Raw genomic sequence first — 18057 nt, forward strand, 5'->3', positions numbered from 1 at the left:
TTATTCTTTCTTTCCTAAAAGAGTATCAGTAGAATTAAGAAATTACATTGAATTTTATGGCAGCAAATTTGGAAGAAGTTTCAAAATTTCTATGCGAGATTGGCACTGATATTCGAGAAATAGAGATTGAAGTTTAAAAAAATTTCTCCGCAAAATTTTTCTGGGGATCAAATAGTCATCGGCCCACCTGCTCATGCAGATATTATAAGATAAATAAAGTGGAGTCTTTATTCTAAAGTCCTAAAAATGTACAATGGTCAAAGTTTTTCCTTGTGTGTTCAAGAGTGCAATGTTACATCAAAATCAAGCAAAAGACAAAGCATTTACAGTCACAAGAAGTTACAAAAAATATACAAGAGAAGCCGGTCAAGCATACCAGTCCATGCAGAGGAAGAAGGTGGGAGAGAAGAGAGAAAGTTGGCGGCAAGGGGATAAAAAGAGATGACTTTTAGACTTTTCAAGAAGTATGGGCTTGAAGTTTGGGTTATATAGATTTTTTTCTTATTTGAAATTGGACTTGAAAAATGAAAACGAATTTAATAAATACAAATATATTAATTTATATTTGGTTAATTCAGTTCGATTTTTTGAATTTTTCAAACCGAACTAATAGTCTTTGGTTCGATTTGGTTTTTTAACTTCGGTTCGATTTTTTTTTGGTTTCAATTCGGTGAATGGTTTGATTTTTGTTCATTTTTAATTTTTCTAGCCCACCCTTAAATTTTCATGGTTCTCGATCTCCCTGTTCACAAAATAAAAGATAACCAAGATAACTGAAATTACAAAACAGTTAAAAAAAAAAGAGACTCGAGGAAAGTGAAAGCACAAAGAGAAATACAACCCCTCCTTATTACATGGATCAAGGGAGCAAACTTAATTTAAAGTTGCACAGTCACTTATTTGGTTTGAAATTACGGGATATCTTTTGCAGATCAAGTAGTGGCGTAATCAAGAGACTTCTTCCCGTCATGCGCATTGCTAAAGAAGTTGTTCATATAATCCTCAAACACCACCTCACGGTAACGAGCAACTCCATCGCTCTCCACCACCTCAGGCAATGGCCCAATTCTTTCTGTTGGCTTTGGGATGGTAAATATTGGGACAGACACTCTTGATTGGCTGCTTGTAGTTCGCACTCTGTGCTCAGCACTTTTGTACCTTCCATTACTAAGTATCTACAACAGAACAATATCACAAGTGAACACATGGTTAAATCCATAATAATTTGAGCTTTTCTAGCCACACTTGTCTACCATAAGCAAGTGCAAGTTATTTTCTGCATGGTTAAATAATTCTCACATTCAATTTATGTTCTGATTCATTCACCACACGCAGAAGATTATGATTAACATTTTTCGTACTTCAAATTGAAACACATTTGATAATGAGTTTCTACAACTTACCCATTTAATTGTAAGGATAAATATAACCATCTACTTGTAGTTTATGTATCTGATATTATGGTTATGGTCAAAAGACTCAAAAGTAGGGTTAATATATAACTAAACTGTATTCAAATACTTCACAAGATTTTACAAGCAAAAGCCATAATCTAATTAAATTAAATATGCACGACGAAGAAATATTTTCCATGAAACAAATATATACAAAGCTTAATCTTATGAATTTTGTAGCTAGTGAACTAACCTGTAACGTATCACCAATGTTGATGACCAGAGCACCAGGGACAGGAGTGATCTCAATCCATTCTCCTTTCTTTCCACCATCCATGTCTTCTTCAAGTTTCACATACAAACCTCCAATTCCATCTTGCAGCAACACAGTTAGGGTGCCCATGTCTGAGTGACGCCCGACACCAACAGTGAGCTCAGGATCAGGGCATGTTGGGTAATAATTCATGTTAACCATCCTTAACCCAATGAGTGCCTCAAGTTTTGAGTCTTCTAGTGTCACTCCAAGCTTTGCTATCAAAACTTTCACTATTTTCTTTACCATATCTGTTGAGGTTTTCAGATACTCGAGTGCAACGTTCCTGTAAATATATCATATTAATCATAGAACGCTTGATCAAGTTGGTATTTTAATTTGTCAATGATTGTTAGAATTTGGGTACGTATTAAGAGGCAAACATTTTATTACGAGACTATGACATATCATATGTTGTAAGACTGTAAATATAAACAAACAAACTATTGATTAGATAAACTGTTAGTAATTAATTTGAATGTGTAGTTCAAATTAGCAGGCAATATATATGAAAAGAATAATCAATAATATCATACTTGCATTCATTGGGCCAATAACTGAGAGCATCAGCATCACTAGTATACACCATGCTCACATAGTCCTTCCACTCCAATGCCTTCTCCTTCTCCGGCACAAAGCTCGTCCCATACTTTACGTGCGGGCTAGGGCTCAAACCTTTCCGATACGCAGCCTTCTTCTCAGGCGCTTGTCCGAAGAAATCATTAGCAGAACTTTTAAGGGATTCTAGCAACTCGAGAGGTATGCCATGGTTCAAAACTTGGAAGAACCCAAGAACCTCAGCAGCATTGGCAATGTCATTTGCCACTTGGTCATGATCAGGTCCATCCAGCTTTGACAAATCAATTGGTGGTAGCTCATGAACTGATGCATTCAGCTTCACTATGCGCTCATGTGGTGGCTGTATGTATTGCTCAGGGACTTTGGACAAGCCTAAGTCCACCATGCCCTTCACACCATTGCCATCTCGAACAACAAAGTTGAATAGTGATTTTCCATCTTCAAAACTAGGAGCCATTGATTTTTTGTGTGTATTTGATGATATAGGTGTATAACTAGATTGATGAATATTTGATGAAACGGATGGGCAAAGGGTGACATTAAATACTAGCTAGAAGGTCGATGGAATTTGGTTGTGGTTTTAAATATAGCATGCAGAAGGCAAGATTCATGGCTTTCTGAGTTTTTAGTAGGTTCGTATTTTTCTTCTTTTAAGGAAATAGAATTTCATTAAGCTAAGATACTATACGCATATCATCATTTAGAGTACACTCTAACACCGAGGAACGTCTTCTATTCCGATTTTACAAGTATTAAAATATTAGAGAGGAAATTTAGCTAGGCTATGAGCTATTCTATTACAAATTTACGAGGTCTCGGTGCACGGTTACGTTTAAACGAACATTTTTTTAGTTTCATCCACAAGGTGCACATTATGAGATAAATCCTTCTCTAATTTATCACATTTTGAGAGTATGATCCTAAAATAATGAGAATCCAACATCAATCGTCATTTTAGCCTAAGTGAGGTCGATAAAATTTCATGTTTGGAAGAAGTAATAATGTTAAGGAAAGGCCACCTAGATGGCTAATGGGTACACATTTAGTTAAATAGAGGTCCATTTAAGTGTAGATATGTGTTTGTTGTGGTAGTGAGTTGTGATGTTTGTGCTTGTGATGATGATGGTGATGATATATGGAGTATACATGGGTACCCATTGACCATCCCTTACCACCATTGCTTTCCGCCCTTAGATTATGAATTTAATATGCCGAGAAAATTGAAGCAATAGTCTTTGAACTTTGGCCCCATTAGAGCTTGGGTCTCTAGAATAAAAATCCATGAACTTGTTACAATGTGAAGAAATGGCCCTGACAAAAAATGGATGGATGTTCTAACAAAGTTAGACTAAAGGACCATTGCTCCACATTATAATAAGTTCACGAACCAATACTCACAGATTTTTAGTTCAGGAACCCAAGCTCCAATTGAGCTAAATTCAAGGACCATTGCTCCGATTACCTCTTAATATGCCGAGTCATGCTCTCCTAAGGTCCTTATTTTAAGGACCCGTAAGACCAAATGCATATTAGCCATAAGATTACATTAGTTTATATCCAAAAGCTTAAAATATTTGACAACTTAATAAAACAAAGACATGTCATTTACAAGTGAAGAAAAATACCAATAGACCGTAGTACTAAGTGACAAATTTATTTCTATATTAATTAGTTAATATACTTATAATTTCTTTTATTTATGATGATTTTTTATCCTTTATTCATAGAATTATCTTATGCTTATGATAGGGTTAATTATAGTAATTTAAATCCCCTTCATCTTCTTTCATGCTCCAAAACGATTCATATTTCTTCCTTCATGAAATCTGCTTTTTTTCCCTCCTCTCTGCTCCCAAGCATAGATGATCAAAGATGTCCATCATCTAATTTCCATTGAAGGTTTGATTTGCAGAAATTAGCCAATCTTGTCTTCTTTATCCTTTTGTTTTTTCTTCATGTTTTTCAATTTTTTTTATAAAACTCTTTTTTTTCTTCTTCATATTTTTCTCCCTCAGTATCATCTTTTTTATTTATCATTTTCTATGAATTTTGTTGATGTCTATTTATCACATGTTTTTTTTTGTTAATCTACTTCTATAATTTTTATATTACCTATATCATGGATAAATTGTATTATCTACCTATACATATCAAATATTTTTTTATAAATATGTTTATCTACCTGTATCATAAGTTGTCTTTTTCAGTCTACATATACCATGGATTAATAGTGCATACATGCAACACATCATTTGCTGATGTTCTCACACAAATTAATTGTGTTTATCTTCCTGTACTATAGATTTTTGTTCATAATTTAGCTATATCACAAATTAATTGAATTATCTACCTACATAGAAAATGTTTTTTTTCCTTTAATGAACAAATTATTTTTGTTTGTGGATTTTATATATTTTTCATTTCAACTGAAGTCATGGCTTTATAGTCATACACATGAACTTACTTTAAATTATTTTTCCTTAAATGGTGGCTTACACGGAAGGAATTTGAAGATTCAAATTTTGAAATTTAAATTTAAGTAAATAATGCATAAATTAAGAAATTTAGAAATATCAACATTTTTACTAAAAGGACAAAATGAGAATAAGACAAGATCAATTAGACCTAAACCGGTAAGAACATGCTATTGAACTCAATCTGAGATTACCTGATTTTTTTGGATCTGGATCTGAGTGCTCCTAAAAAAAACTCAAATTAATACATTCACATAGTTAGTATAATCATTAATTAACAATCAAATATACAATAATGACAGCTAACAATCACATATGACCATCAATGGATGATTCATGATTGTATTAAATACTTCAATCCCGAATTTGTTTCACCTTATTAAGTGCTTCAATCCCGAATTTTTTTCCCTTGTAAGTAAGATGTCTTAAGTTTCATTTTTATCAAATGCGAGTTTGAACCATATTATTGCTAGCCCATTGTGAGACTTAGCACACGCTCCCCAACCCCCTTACTTAGTGTAGATAATATCGTTTGTTAAAAAAATTAATAATAATAATCCCAAAGTCGGTAGAAATCTTGAAGGAGAAGAGGAAATTCAGGAATTTTTTTTTTTTTTGCTATAAACGATTATTGTGTCGTCAATTTCGCAATAAAGAGGCAAGGTTATCATAAATGTAAGAGAATTTGGTTGCTTTAAAGATTCTACAACATTATTGCTAGTTTATTGTGAGGTCAAGTTCACCCTTTCCCTTCTTAGTAAAAATTGCTAAACTAATCTATCTCAAAAGATGATGGTCTATCAGGGTAAAACAATGAGTCTAAGATAATGAGCTAATCAGCTTGGTAATCAAAATTTAACTCTTTATCATATTAGGCTTAAATTAAACGGGTTGCTTCTCATTTGCAAGAGTGAAAATACTTCCAAATAATCCCCATGGTTATTTGTATACCCCCTGTTAGAATTTAGTGTTACAACATACAGACGGCTTTCCGATTGTAGAGAACCTTTTTTTTTTACCTTAAAATTGAACACAAGATTAAAGCACCCTATTCAATTCTCTTTGTACGAATTATTCAATGTCATCAATGAATATCGTACTACTCTCAAACAAACAAAAAATTGAATACAAAAATTCCTGTATATCGGAAAGTCTAGTTTTTTAACCGAGAAAATTATCTTTGATTTATTGATTGATAAATTATATATATGTGGTTGGTGAGGATAGTAAAATTATAATTTAGACACCAAAGTCATCCAATAATGATGTTACTTGTCTGTAAACTGAAGTCTTTAGATCCTATTTACTGAATATACATGGCTGGCGGGGTTTCTATTTTATTTTCTTATTTGCTGGTGAGGATTTCACAATCTTACAACACGTGTATTTTTGGATTAATTAAAAATAAGTAAGTATTTTACTTATACTATATTGTATATGATATTTGGATGCATGAATAATGCATGTGTACCATGAACTAGGAAGAATCAAATTGATTAGCGTGTTGATGTAATTAAGCTTTCGGTGGAGTGAGACAGCAAGGGCGCAGAGGAATTGAAGGCATATGCACCACTCCCCACAGACAAAGCCTGCATGCATATATATGTGATATGTATCTGTGCGATGTGATAAGGCTCTTGGATTGTACCTAAACCACCAATTACAAGCTCCGAACTCTTTTTACGTTAACTATTTATTCATTTTGTTTTTGCAAGCTACTAATTTGAGAATCAAAATAATTTAGGATATTAAACAACCAAGAATCCATCCACCAACCAACTTCACATTTTATCTGCCATAACATGCAGCTTTAGCATTGTAATTAAATAATTCGTTTTATTTAATTTGAAGCATTTAAATAGTATGCTTTGATTTGAAAATCTATAATCTATATAATATGATTCAACCAGATAAACGTGTGAATGAACCAACCACTATATTAAGAAGCTAACTACATGACCTTAATTTTGTTTAGTTTTGCTTGAGAAAAAAACCACCGAATAATGGAAACTGTACTTCAAAGTCAAGTTGATGAGTAATATATAAATACAAAGTCAAATCCATATAAGTCCACAGAAGTAACCAATGAAACGCAAGAAGCTGGTTAAGATCATTGGAAAAAGATTATGAAAACTGCAACTTATTATTAATTTGTTGATCTCCATCCTTCCTCCTTCTAGAGTCGTCGATCGACTTTATCATAATTATCATAACTCAATACCCTATATTTCTTTTCCTATTTTGGATGAAATACATTGGGTAATTAGGGTAATTAAATCGTGCCTATAGTGTACGTGGAGAAATTTATCTTTGATCAAATTGCATTAATAGTCCCTATAGTTTACCTGAATTTTCATTTTCATCCTTATATGGTTACTTTTGTTATATTTTTGCCCTTTTAGTCTCATTATGTTTTCTTTTTAGTCCAATCCATCAACTAAAGTTGGTTTTTTTTCTTCATTCATTTTTGTTCTTCATTCATTTTTGTTCTTCATTCATTTTTGTGCACACACATATTCTCATTTGAAACACCCAACTTGAAATATTGTATTTTTACTTCATTTGACAGGTTGGAGAAACAATGCTAATGGAATAAACTATATTGGGACGAAAATGCAACAAAATAAAACAACAATGTGAATGGAAGGTGCAAGTTTAAGTAGTGCAAGTTTAAGTAAACTATATAATTGATAAAGTATTTACAAGTATCGTAGCCAAATCCACTCACTACAAATGTTAAACTATGAAACATGAACGATGGGATATCATGAGAACGTTGAGAATAAATTCCACATTAATAGAAGGATGTATCTTGCATGTCACTACAAAAAAAATGACCACTGTACACAATAAATTATATGTGCCATTTGAGGTCAAAAAGCACCAACAATTGTGGTCATAGACCAATAGCAACAATGCAGCTACTATTTTTATATTTGTGCCCTCTATGGGCGTCACCATTTATAAAAGAGCACAATAGGGGTGTTAGTGCCAGAAAGGCAAGCACAAATAATGGCCCATTTGTGCCCCGTTCTGACAACTTTGTCAGATCAACTTTTCCAACCATGTTGGCACTTATATTGTAACTGTGCCATCATGAATTAATTAATAAAAAAAAATTAAAATTTGAAAAATTGAAACTAAATTGAGGAAATGCAAAAATTTAAATTTTCACGAACTGAAGAAAGCCTACAACCATGAAACCAACTTTCACTTTCTGAATCTCACAAACATATATTGTAGTGTTACATATTTTCTCTCTAATACAAACAAAAAACTTGAAAGCAAACATTTTTGGACAGATGCATCTTCCCAGCAGGGCTTGCACCTCATCAAATTTTTGCTGCTCCATAAACGAATTAATCAAATGACATGCAGTATATGGACTCTCACAGAAGTCATGAATAACAAATGCAAAGATAAAGAAAAGCCACACACTTTACAAGAGCAAAGAAAATGAAGGGATAAAGAAAGTAAGAAGGGAATACCTTTGTGGGAGGACTCTTATTTGCTTCTAGGGTCTTTCCACCACTTGCTTTAAGATGATTCTTATATAACAATCCACCCTCAAGAACAACCAACAATGGATGCGGAAAGTATACAAATATTCCTCATGAAAAATAAGTTCACAAGTATTACAAAATAAGTCCACCCTCCATAATAACTGACTGTGCTTTACTAAATTGTTCAGACTCATCACACTTTGCATAAGGTTACATGGCTAATTGTTCAAGGTTCAGATTTGGTGCAGAAATATTATCATCTTCATTTTGATTCCAGTATTCAAACACAAAGACCAGGGTACATTTTGTAACAAACCATAGAAATTGACCAAATGGAATTAATGTTATTAACAGCGACCATGGCTAAAAACTGTTGAAGACTAACTGACATAATCTCTAGCTTGATGTCAGTGAGAAAAGACTCACTCAACTAACATAGACTACAATATATTCATCAGAAGCCAACACAAATATAGTCGAATTCAAAACACAATCAGTCCAAAATTACACCTACAAAGAGTTAATTAAAATCAGTACCTACAAGTTCCAGATCTGCCATCTCAAAGATTCATATTCCTCACTTCGAGTTGTAAAAGTAACTTTTGGGTTGGAGATAATACATTCAGCTCATGGTCACCTGAATCAAAGAAATATATAAGTATGCATATTATTTATGGTCAAAGTGAGTTGCTTATTTTAATCACATACCTAGTAAATATTTGTTTAAGTTAGCATAGACAGTATAACGATATTGCATTTTCCATGATGAAACTTGTACTAACATGATTAAACATTAGCACCTTAAGAACTTCACATCTGAATACATTTTTTTTGTATTTCACTTTTGGTTTCATCTCTACCTGGATCCAATTACAAAATCCTCTTCTTTCAATGCTGCCACACCATAAAAGAAAATAAAAAATGAATAAATACTTATTGGGGGAGGGGTGGAATCAAGACAACTCCTAATAAATCAATAAAAAAAAACTTACGCTTTTCCAAAAATTGAAGATCCAAAATCCTAAAATTCTAAGCAACATGGCTCCGTAAATATAATAATAGATATGAAATTCTTCCATACAAATACAGAATACGAACCGGCAATGGGGGCGTGACAAGGGCAGGGCCTTTGAGGTTACAAAGACAGAGAGAACAAGGCCCTAAACCGCTCCAATATGAGTTCGATCGGGTTGACCAAACCAGTCACCGACAAACTTCACAGTATGAATTAACCAAAAATCCATCATATTCATATCCAAAATTGCATGCAGCGGGCAAGTTGAAAAAAAATGTAAAATAAATTCAAAACTCAAATCCATAAACAACGAGGCGAGATACAAAATATTATGTTAGATCTCACAAGATATAAACTCAAAACGAAAAAACACGAACTCAAATATGATGCATGGGTGGTGTTGGTGTTTTTCAAAGAAAAAAAAACAAAGGAAAAACCCAGATATGAGAGGAGTGAGAGAGAGAGGGAGGTATAGAGAGACCCTAATCCAAAAGCCCTAATTCAGACACCATTTTCAAAAGCCCTAACTCAGAACCCATGTTCAAAATCACTAACCGAATTCAAAATAAAACAATATCCATGAACTTTGGTTGAGTTTATTGCATGATATTCTTACCTTATAGAGTGAGGAGGAGTGAGGACTAAGACTGAGAGCTCGATTCGGGCAAGGTGGTGTGGACAGTGGGTGGAATCGCAATTCAGGGGATGAATTCACGAAGTGAAGACTGAGAATTGAGGACCGGTGTGGGTGGAGTCACGATTCAGGCGACGAATTTGGATATCCCACTGATGTGGTAGGATAGAGGAAGACAGAGAGCTCGATTTGGATTTGGGTGGAGGAGGTGAATTGGGTGAGAGAGACAGTGATAGTGAGGTGAGGTGAGAGTGAGGTTACTAGGGTTGTTTGTACCATACTTAGGGTCTTCGTATTTAGACCTCGTATAAATACTTAGGGGACTCAAATGTAATTATGTAATAAATGAAGGGGCAAATATGTAATAAGTGAGGAGCCCTTATTCTACAAAAGGACCCCTTACTCTCCTCATTGAGGGAGGCCAATTCTTAGGCCATGGGAAGAGCTCTCTCACCCTCTCATCCTCTCACAAACAGAGAAATACAATATCAGTGTGGACGTAGCCCAAACATTGGGGTGAACCACAATACATCTTGTGTTATTTACTTTCTTGCAGATTCACGGTCGGATTTACATTGTTCCAAGACCTTCGGTTTTGTGCATCAACATTTGGCGCCGTCTGTGGGAATCGACACAAAAAACTACGTCGGTTCTCTTTCATTTTTTCACGTTCACCGTGAATCTGTAAAATCTGCAAAAACACTTAACAACCCAGAGCTTTTCCAGAATACTTTCGCAGACTTCCAACCACCTCTTTCTCCTATCTCAGTTAGTCATACACGGAAGCCAAAACAAAAATAAAAGAAACTTTCCCATCTCTGTAACCAAACACAAATCGATGCTTTAAACTCGTGACCAAACATAAAGCTTCCTCCTCTCCAACAAGTCTACGTAGACCTTCATAGCCGGCGACCTCGTTGGCTCCGCCATCATCTTCCAAATACAAGCCATTGACTTCACTTCACCAATCTTGTCCTCAGCCACGCCGAGCTCGATCTCACTCGCCAAGATGAAGTCGGGTCCTTCACTAGCCTTGCTGCCAACAAACCCACATAGCTGTAGATTTCGTAGCTGTGATTCGTACTGCATCGATTGAATCAACGGTTGGAAGAAGGACTGGGGCGGTGATGGAATCAGTTGAGAAGAGAAGATGGAGGAGATAAGGTTTTTCAGCTTAAAGAATCTCTCTCTGTCCTTGTGGGATTGTATTTCTGCAAATCTCAGGTGGATTTATGGATACATGATACGAAATCGGACCGCGGGAATCAACCAAGAAAGTCGTCGTATTTCCTGCAATCCTTTCTAAATATCAACCGTCAGATCGATTAACACCCCAACTCTCTGATTTCCTCCACTCGATTTCCAGTACTTTTCTCTGTAAAAAATCAATTCTTTTGAGAAACCCATCTCGCAATGTCCGCTGGATTGGTTTCCCAGTTCAAGGAAGCGACACAAACGGCAAGGGCCACGCTCCGGCCATGGGGTGAGCTATGTCCAGTGAGTATGGAAAGGCTGCACACGACCTTCCTTGAGTAGCACGAACATGCTACCGTTGTCTTTCCTCATAATCTGTAGCTCTCCATCGATGTACATTGTCAGCAACCACGACTCGGCATTGCCATTTGAGATGGGTAAACCTTTGAAAAGTGTGAGGCTGTCACCAGCTGTGTAAATATCTCTGTCTGATTTTCTGTATAATTGGATAAGTCAACTTGCAGCACCAAACAAGCCATTTTAGAGGAATGGAATCCCTCCACAAGAATTGGAGAATGGCAGTAGCAGTACAGGTGGAAGGTCCCAGAGACAAATGACGTCGTCTTTGCAAGCCAACAGCCACCGCACACGGCCCTCTTCTTCCAATTCACGGTGCTCCGTCATATGTTAATCAAGCTCTTTCGACACTTAAATTGTGGCAGTAACCACTGTCAACTCAGCTGGAGCAACTCTTGAGCTGGGCTTCCGACTGTACCCAGATTCGAAGTCAGCTAGCGGTGCCTCGTACCCGGGCTCTCTTCGAACCAAAGCTCCACTCAGGTTCACCATGTGAGGCAGGACAATCAATAATTCAGAGAGCTCAGTCGCGACCCATTCCCTGCATCTTCTTTACAAGGTGGTAGCAATTCATTTTTTGAGAAAGCAAAAGTGGAATAAAGGAAAAAGAGGAAAGAGGAAAACACTTGGATAAGTATACTGACCTTTTACAGCTGGAGTACACTAGCTGGTGTTCAGATCTCCTGTATACTGACATTTCATCATGCATATTCCCATTTTGAAAAACCCATCCGGAGAACATGCAAAAGTATCAAAGTATGAGAGACCATGCCTGCTGACCAAACATGCCTTCACGTAAAGGTTTCCTCTAATAGCTGGACCGCTGAGGTTGATGTGAAGGGAGAAATCTTGCTATCGCAAGTCCCAGCAGTTCTTCTTTGAATGATGTAATTTATTTTTCTTATCTTTCGGATACATCTATATAAACCCCCATCAGAGGGTAATCGTAAAAAAAAAATAAAAAAATAAAAATAAAAAAAACGTCAAGCCCAAAATAATGGGCTGGAATGTTATGTGGAGGGCCAAGGCCCATATGCCCAAAAGAGCTAGGCCCTATGGCTTCAAAATTATTCGGCACCATGTTGCTATTATCACCAACCAAGTGATCAACAGTACGCCCAGTACTCCAAAATTATTCGGCACCCCGCCGCTATTATCACCAACCAGGTGATCAAAAGTACGCCAAGTACTCCAAAATTATTCAACACCCTGCCGCTATTATCACCACTATTATCACCAACCAGGTGATCAAAAGTACGCCCAGTACTTCAAAATTATTCGGCACCTTGCCACTATTATTACCAACCAGGTGATCAATAGTACGCCCAGTACTCCAAAATTATTCGGCACCCTGCCACTATTATCACTAACCAGGTGATCAAAAGTACGCCCAGTACTCCTAAAATTATTCGGCAGCCTGCCGCTATTATCACCAATCTGGTGATCAAAAGTACGTCCAGTACTCCAAAATTATACATGAGAATCACTCATGTCAATCATACATAAACATTCATGAGCATCACTCATGTCAATCATACATAAACATTAATGACCATCATTCATGTCAACATTCATGAGCATCACTCATGTTAACATTCATGAGCATTACTCATGTCAACATCCATGAGCATCACTCATGTCAATCAACATAAACATTCATGAGCATCACTCATGTCAATCAGCTTCGAAAGCTTCATTTACAGAGCTCCAGTTTCAAAAGCTTCATTTACAAAAGCTCCAGCTTCGAAAGCTTCATTTACAGAGCTCTAGCTTCAAAGCTTCACTTGCAAAGCTTCACCTACAAAGCTTCAGTGCAAGGTATACAAATACCGCCTCCGAACAATCGCCACTTCAGCCCATACATGGATTCAATTTGAAGTCTCTAGCCAAACAGACCCTATTGACTGAAGACTTAGGGGACTACATTATGTACCATATATTGGGCCTCAACTGGGCCTCATCAAAAATACTTGGGGGACTTAGCCCATTATTTATGTACTAAGGAGCGAGCCCTTATTCTATAAAAGGGACTCCCTCACTTTCATTAGAGAGCACATATTCTTCATGTACTGAGGAGCGAGCCCTCATTTTATAAAAGGGACTCCTTTACCATCATTAGATAGCATCGCCGCCAGCTGAGCAACCGCCTCGCCGCCAGTATCACTCCTAACCCATCACTTATGTAATTAGGAGCGAACCCTTATTCTATAAAAGAGACTCCCTCACCATCTAGTTGAGCATCACTCTAGCCCATCACTTATGTATTGAGGAGCGAGCCCTTATTCTATAAAAGGGACTCCCTCACCATCATTAGAGAGCATCACCGCAAGCCAAGCCAACCAAGACAACATAAGCCACAAGCCGAGCAGCCTCGCAACATGTACTACTTCTATTTGAGCATCATTTCACATTGAGCACCGCCTTATATCAAGTATTCAGTTCTAGACGACATCTAGTTACTTCGGCCTACACATGGACTGAATTTCAAGTCTCTAGCCAAAAGACTCTCTTGACTGAAGACTTGGAAGACTACTGTTTGTACCATACTTATGGCCTCCGTATTTAGACCTCGTATAAATACTCGGGGGACTCAAATGCAATTATGTAATAAATGAAAGGGCAAATATGTAATAAGTGAGGAGCCCTTATTTATAAAAGGACCCCTCACTCTCCTCATTGAGGGAGGCCAATTCTTAGGCCATGGGAAGAGCTCTCTCACCCTCTCATCCTCTCACAAACAGAGAAATACAATATTAGTGTGGACGTAGCCCAAACATTGGGGTGAACCACGATACATCTTGTGTTATTTATTTTCTTGCAAATTCACGGTCGGATTTACATTGTTCTAAGACCTCCGGTTTTTTGCATCAACAATGGTTAATTATAAAACAACGATTTGAGATTTAAATCTCAACCAATCGATCCACATAATTTTAAAATTAAATACATATAATATATATGTGTGAGACCAAAGTAATCCATTTGGTAAAGAGAGCAAGGTCTAAAATATCGATGATATCGGAAATATCGGTAGTCCAAAAACACGGAAATTTCGATGGAAATATTGGGATATTATCGATATCGATAAAAATTGAACAAAAACCACGGAAATTGTAAGAAAAACTTGGAAATTTTTATTGAAACTTTGCAGGATGTTTATTTAATCAATTATCTATTAGTTTATCACAAAAAATTGGAAGGAAATGCATTCATGATGGATTTAACTGATTTAAGTTGATTATATAGCGAGTTGACAAACATTGTGAGTGTAGAAAATATCTAGTAATTAATGAAAGAAGTTTAAGCACACCATAATCATTTATATAATCATTGATATTGTGAGTGAATTAATACCATATAGAGTTCCTATGAGGATCAAAATTTTCACTACCTACTAGCCCCAATAGTTTCTAGATTATGTTCCAGAAAAATAGTTTCTATAACCTAAAGCGTTGTTAAGTAAAATGTAATCAGAAGAGTACTTAAAAATGCTTTTGATTGTTAACCATTTGATTAGCAAATTCCAAACAAGAGAATGATTTATATGGAATGAGTTCACTGCCAAATGAAATTTCGATCTAATATTGCATTACGATGTGTAAGTATTTTCTACATAACAATGTATTATTTGATCGAAATGTCACGATAAAGTTTTTTTATGTAAGTTTTTCTCCCAAACAGACTCAATTTAACAAACAAAGCCCAGGATTCTGACAATACAGTGACCCAATTTCATCTCCAATTTCTGTACATTAGCCCAATAACCTCATAAACTCACCAACAGAGATCTCCTATAAATATCCCAAAACCCTAACTTCCCTTCCCTTACCCTCTTTTTGCCTTTCTCATGAACGCACACACTCACCCGCCGTTCGTCTCCTCCCAACTTCGTCGCACAATTCCACCACCACCATGGGTCGCGTCTGCACAATTCCACCACTACCATAGCTCGCGTCCGCACAAAGACAGTGAAGAAATCCTCTCGCCATGTGATCGAGTGCTACTACTCGCGCATGACCCTAGACTTCCACACCAACAAGAAGATCCTCAAGGAAGTCGCCATCATCCCCTCCAAACGCCTCCGCAACAAGATTGCCGGATTCTCCACCCACCTCATGAAGTGAATCCAGAAGGGCCCTGTTCGTGGCATTTCCCTAAAGCTGCAGGAGGATGAGTGCGAGCGCCGCATGGACTTTGTCCCCGAGGAGTCCATCATCAATATCAATGAGATCTCTGTCGACAAGGAGACATTCGACATGCTCTCCGCTCTCGGTATGGTTGACATGCCTGGTGTCAAGCGGGTTGACCCGGAAGCTCAGACTCAGAATCTCGGGTACGGGCGTGGTGCTCCCAGGAGGTACTAAAACGGATTTAGAGAATGATCGGGTTTTGATGCTATAATACATTTGGTTTTTGAATTAGGAAGAACTTTGTTATGTGTTTAATTTTATTGTTGAAATCATGCGTGTGACATTTTTTGTTATGGGATTATGTCAAATTTGCATAATATCGCAATATTTTGACAATAATTAAGTGGATAAGTGTAAAAATATCGTCATCTAAAAAAAAGGATATTATCGGCGAAATATTGCTGATAATATCGATTTTTATTCCTTGAAAGAGAGAAACGGGTGGAAGAGAGAAGTGTGGGGGGTGGGGGTGTGGAGGGAGAGAGAGTGTGTCGTGGGTGGGTTAAGGGAGAGAGAGAGAGAGAGAGAGAGAGAGAGAGAGAGAGAATGGGGTGTGGATTGGTTAAGGGTGTTTGGTGGGTTGAAGAAAGGGAGAGAAAGTAAGCTGTGAGTCATAAGTCTTAGAAAAAAAATATATAGAAAAATAATTGTGTCTTTTGAAGTAATATATAGACACAAATAATATATTTGAATCCTTTGTTTTGAAAAAGTTGAGAGAGAAAATTATTTGTGCCAACTTTGTAGAGAATGGGCACATTAGTTGGTGCCCTTATAGAAAAGGAAACAAATACAATTTTTTGTGTGTAAAATTTGTTCTATACCCACAAAATAAATAATTGTGTCCTCAATTTTGTATCCATAGGCCATTTTTGTTGCAGTGTGTACTTATAAGTAAGTTGGGCTACTCACCATATTACCAATTGGTTTTACGGTAAAACCTCAACTTCCTTCATGGTATCAAAGTAAGTTGTCCCACATGTGAAGCCTAAAAAACACATATGCTCCGTACGTCAGCTAATTTATGTTGTTCACGTATTAGGTTTGAAAGTTTGTCACATGTGAATGGGTGTGTTGATAATGAATCTCACATTGATAGAAAAGTAGTTCTTGCATGAACTTATACATAAGTTGAATTACTCCATATATTTCTAATTAGTTTTATGATAGAACTGCAACTTCCTTTAAAAAGCTCGTGTACACCCTGCCGCAGTGTGGCTCTCATCACAAATTTGGATTAAAAGCCACAAATTAGGTATGTGGCAAATCAAGTGAGATTTTTTAGTAGCGAAACACTCCATATATTATAAACTCTAGCTGAATCCTAAACAGTGGTCCCATATTCATTTTATTTTATGGAAAACTAACCAAAACACCCTCAAAAGTTTCACTTTAATCATCAGGACAAAACTTAGCAAAAATACCAATCATGCCCTTCACACATCCATACAAGATTGCTCAGCAATGAAGATGACATTTTCAGAAAAATTTTGCATGCCAAAGATAAGGTGGCAAACTATGCAGCAACCAAGACAATATGGATTCACGTGGCCTTCAGCAGCTTTCAGAAACAGTGCTGACAGCTTTCAGAAACAGTGTGTTGTCACTATCAAAAAGTTGTAAATATTGAAAATTTATTTTGTTGTTTAGGAATCAGCTTTTGTATATAAGGGAGCCTTTCCTCCCATACAGAAGACACCTGAATACCACACACATCTCTCAATATCTAAAAACACCATACACTCAAGCATTCGTAGCCTTCATAGCATCCTTGTAAACACTTCTTTGTAATCACTTTCTTGTAAACAACCATATCTGTAAACATTCCATATATCAATAAAAGTTCAAGTGTACATATTCAAGCAATCTCCAAGTCTTAAGTAAGTTTTCTTTTCCTTCTTTAGTATGTTTGTTTAATTAGACTTCTAGTCCAAAACAGGAAAACACTATTGTGGTTATATTATTAACTTGTTAAACTGACGATCATACTTTGTTCGAGCACTCTGTTATAGTTGAATGTTTGCCATACAAATAACTGGACATCAACCAGGGTACCTTTGAGTTCTTCGTACCTCTGAGTTCAGCCGTTAAGGCCTTATACTTGTACTGTGAGTGGCCGTCATGCTGAAACATGTCGAGTTCCATGTGCAAGGTTCTATGTCTAGTTGTTATAATGGTCATCCGACTATTTAACCGAGCATGCGTTGCGAATTTGGTATCAGAGCCTAGTTTAACATTTTAATAGTATAATTATAATAGTAAAGTACCTTGAGGATAGAAGTCGTAGATACAACTGATATCATATTTGTTTATTGTATATGAACAACATATATTATTGTCCCTGTAGACCCTGTCAACCATAATTACCAGGTATTTATTGTCCCAGACATCCAACTATAACTAGCAT

At 36.4% G+C, this 18057-nt stretch overlaps 1 protein-coding gene, 1 long non-coding RNA gene and 1 pseudogene across 2 annotated transcripts; 1 reads left to right on the top strand and 2 right to left on the bottom strand.

Moving 5' to 3' along the window:
- Window positions 1–807: 807 nt before the first annotated feature.
- On the bottom strand, window positions 808–2868 carry LOC126623735 (scopoletin 8-hydroxylase-like). Its single transcript, XM_050292714.1, has 3 exons — window positions 2244–2868; window positions 1648–1993; window positions 808–1175 (listed from the first exon to the last, which is right to left on the bottom strand). Exons 1-3 carry the CDS (start codon window positions 2741–2743, stop codon window positions 933–935), a joined length of 1089 nt encoding a protein of 362 aa, XP_050148671.1. The 5' UTR covers window positions 2744–2868; the 3' UTR covers window positions 808–932.
- Window positions 2869–7885: 5017 nt separating this feature from the next.
- LOC126623894 (uncharacterized) lies at window positions 7886–9480 on the bottom strand. The gene is made up of 3 exons (XR_007623927.1): window positions 9362–9480; window positions 8801–8900; window positions 7886–8103 (listed from the first exon to the last, which is right to left on the bottom strand). It is a non-coding gene; the product is annotated as an uncharacterized LOC126623894 (long non-coding RNA).
- Window positions 9481–15057: 5577 nt separating this feature from the next.
- LOC126622822 (40S ribosomal protein S17-2-like) lies at window positions 15058–15905 on the top strand (annotated as a pseudogene).
- Window positions 15906–18057: the final 2152 nt, after the last annotated feature.

This window comes from Malus sylvestris, chromosome 5 (assembly GCF_916048215.2).
Source record: "Malus sylvestris chromosome 5, drMalSylv7.2, whole genome shotgun sequence".
Classification (NCBI taxonomy): Eukaryota; Viridiplantae; Streptophyta; class Magnoliopsida; order Rosales; family Rosaceae; genus Malus; species Malus sylvestris.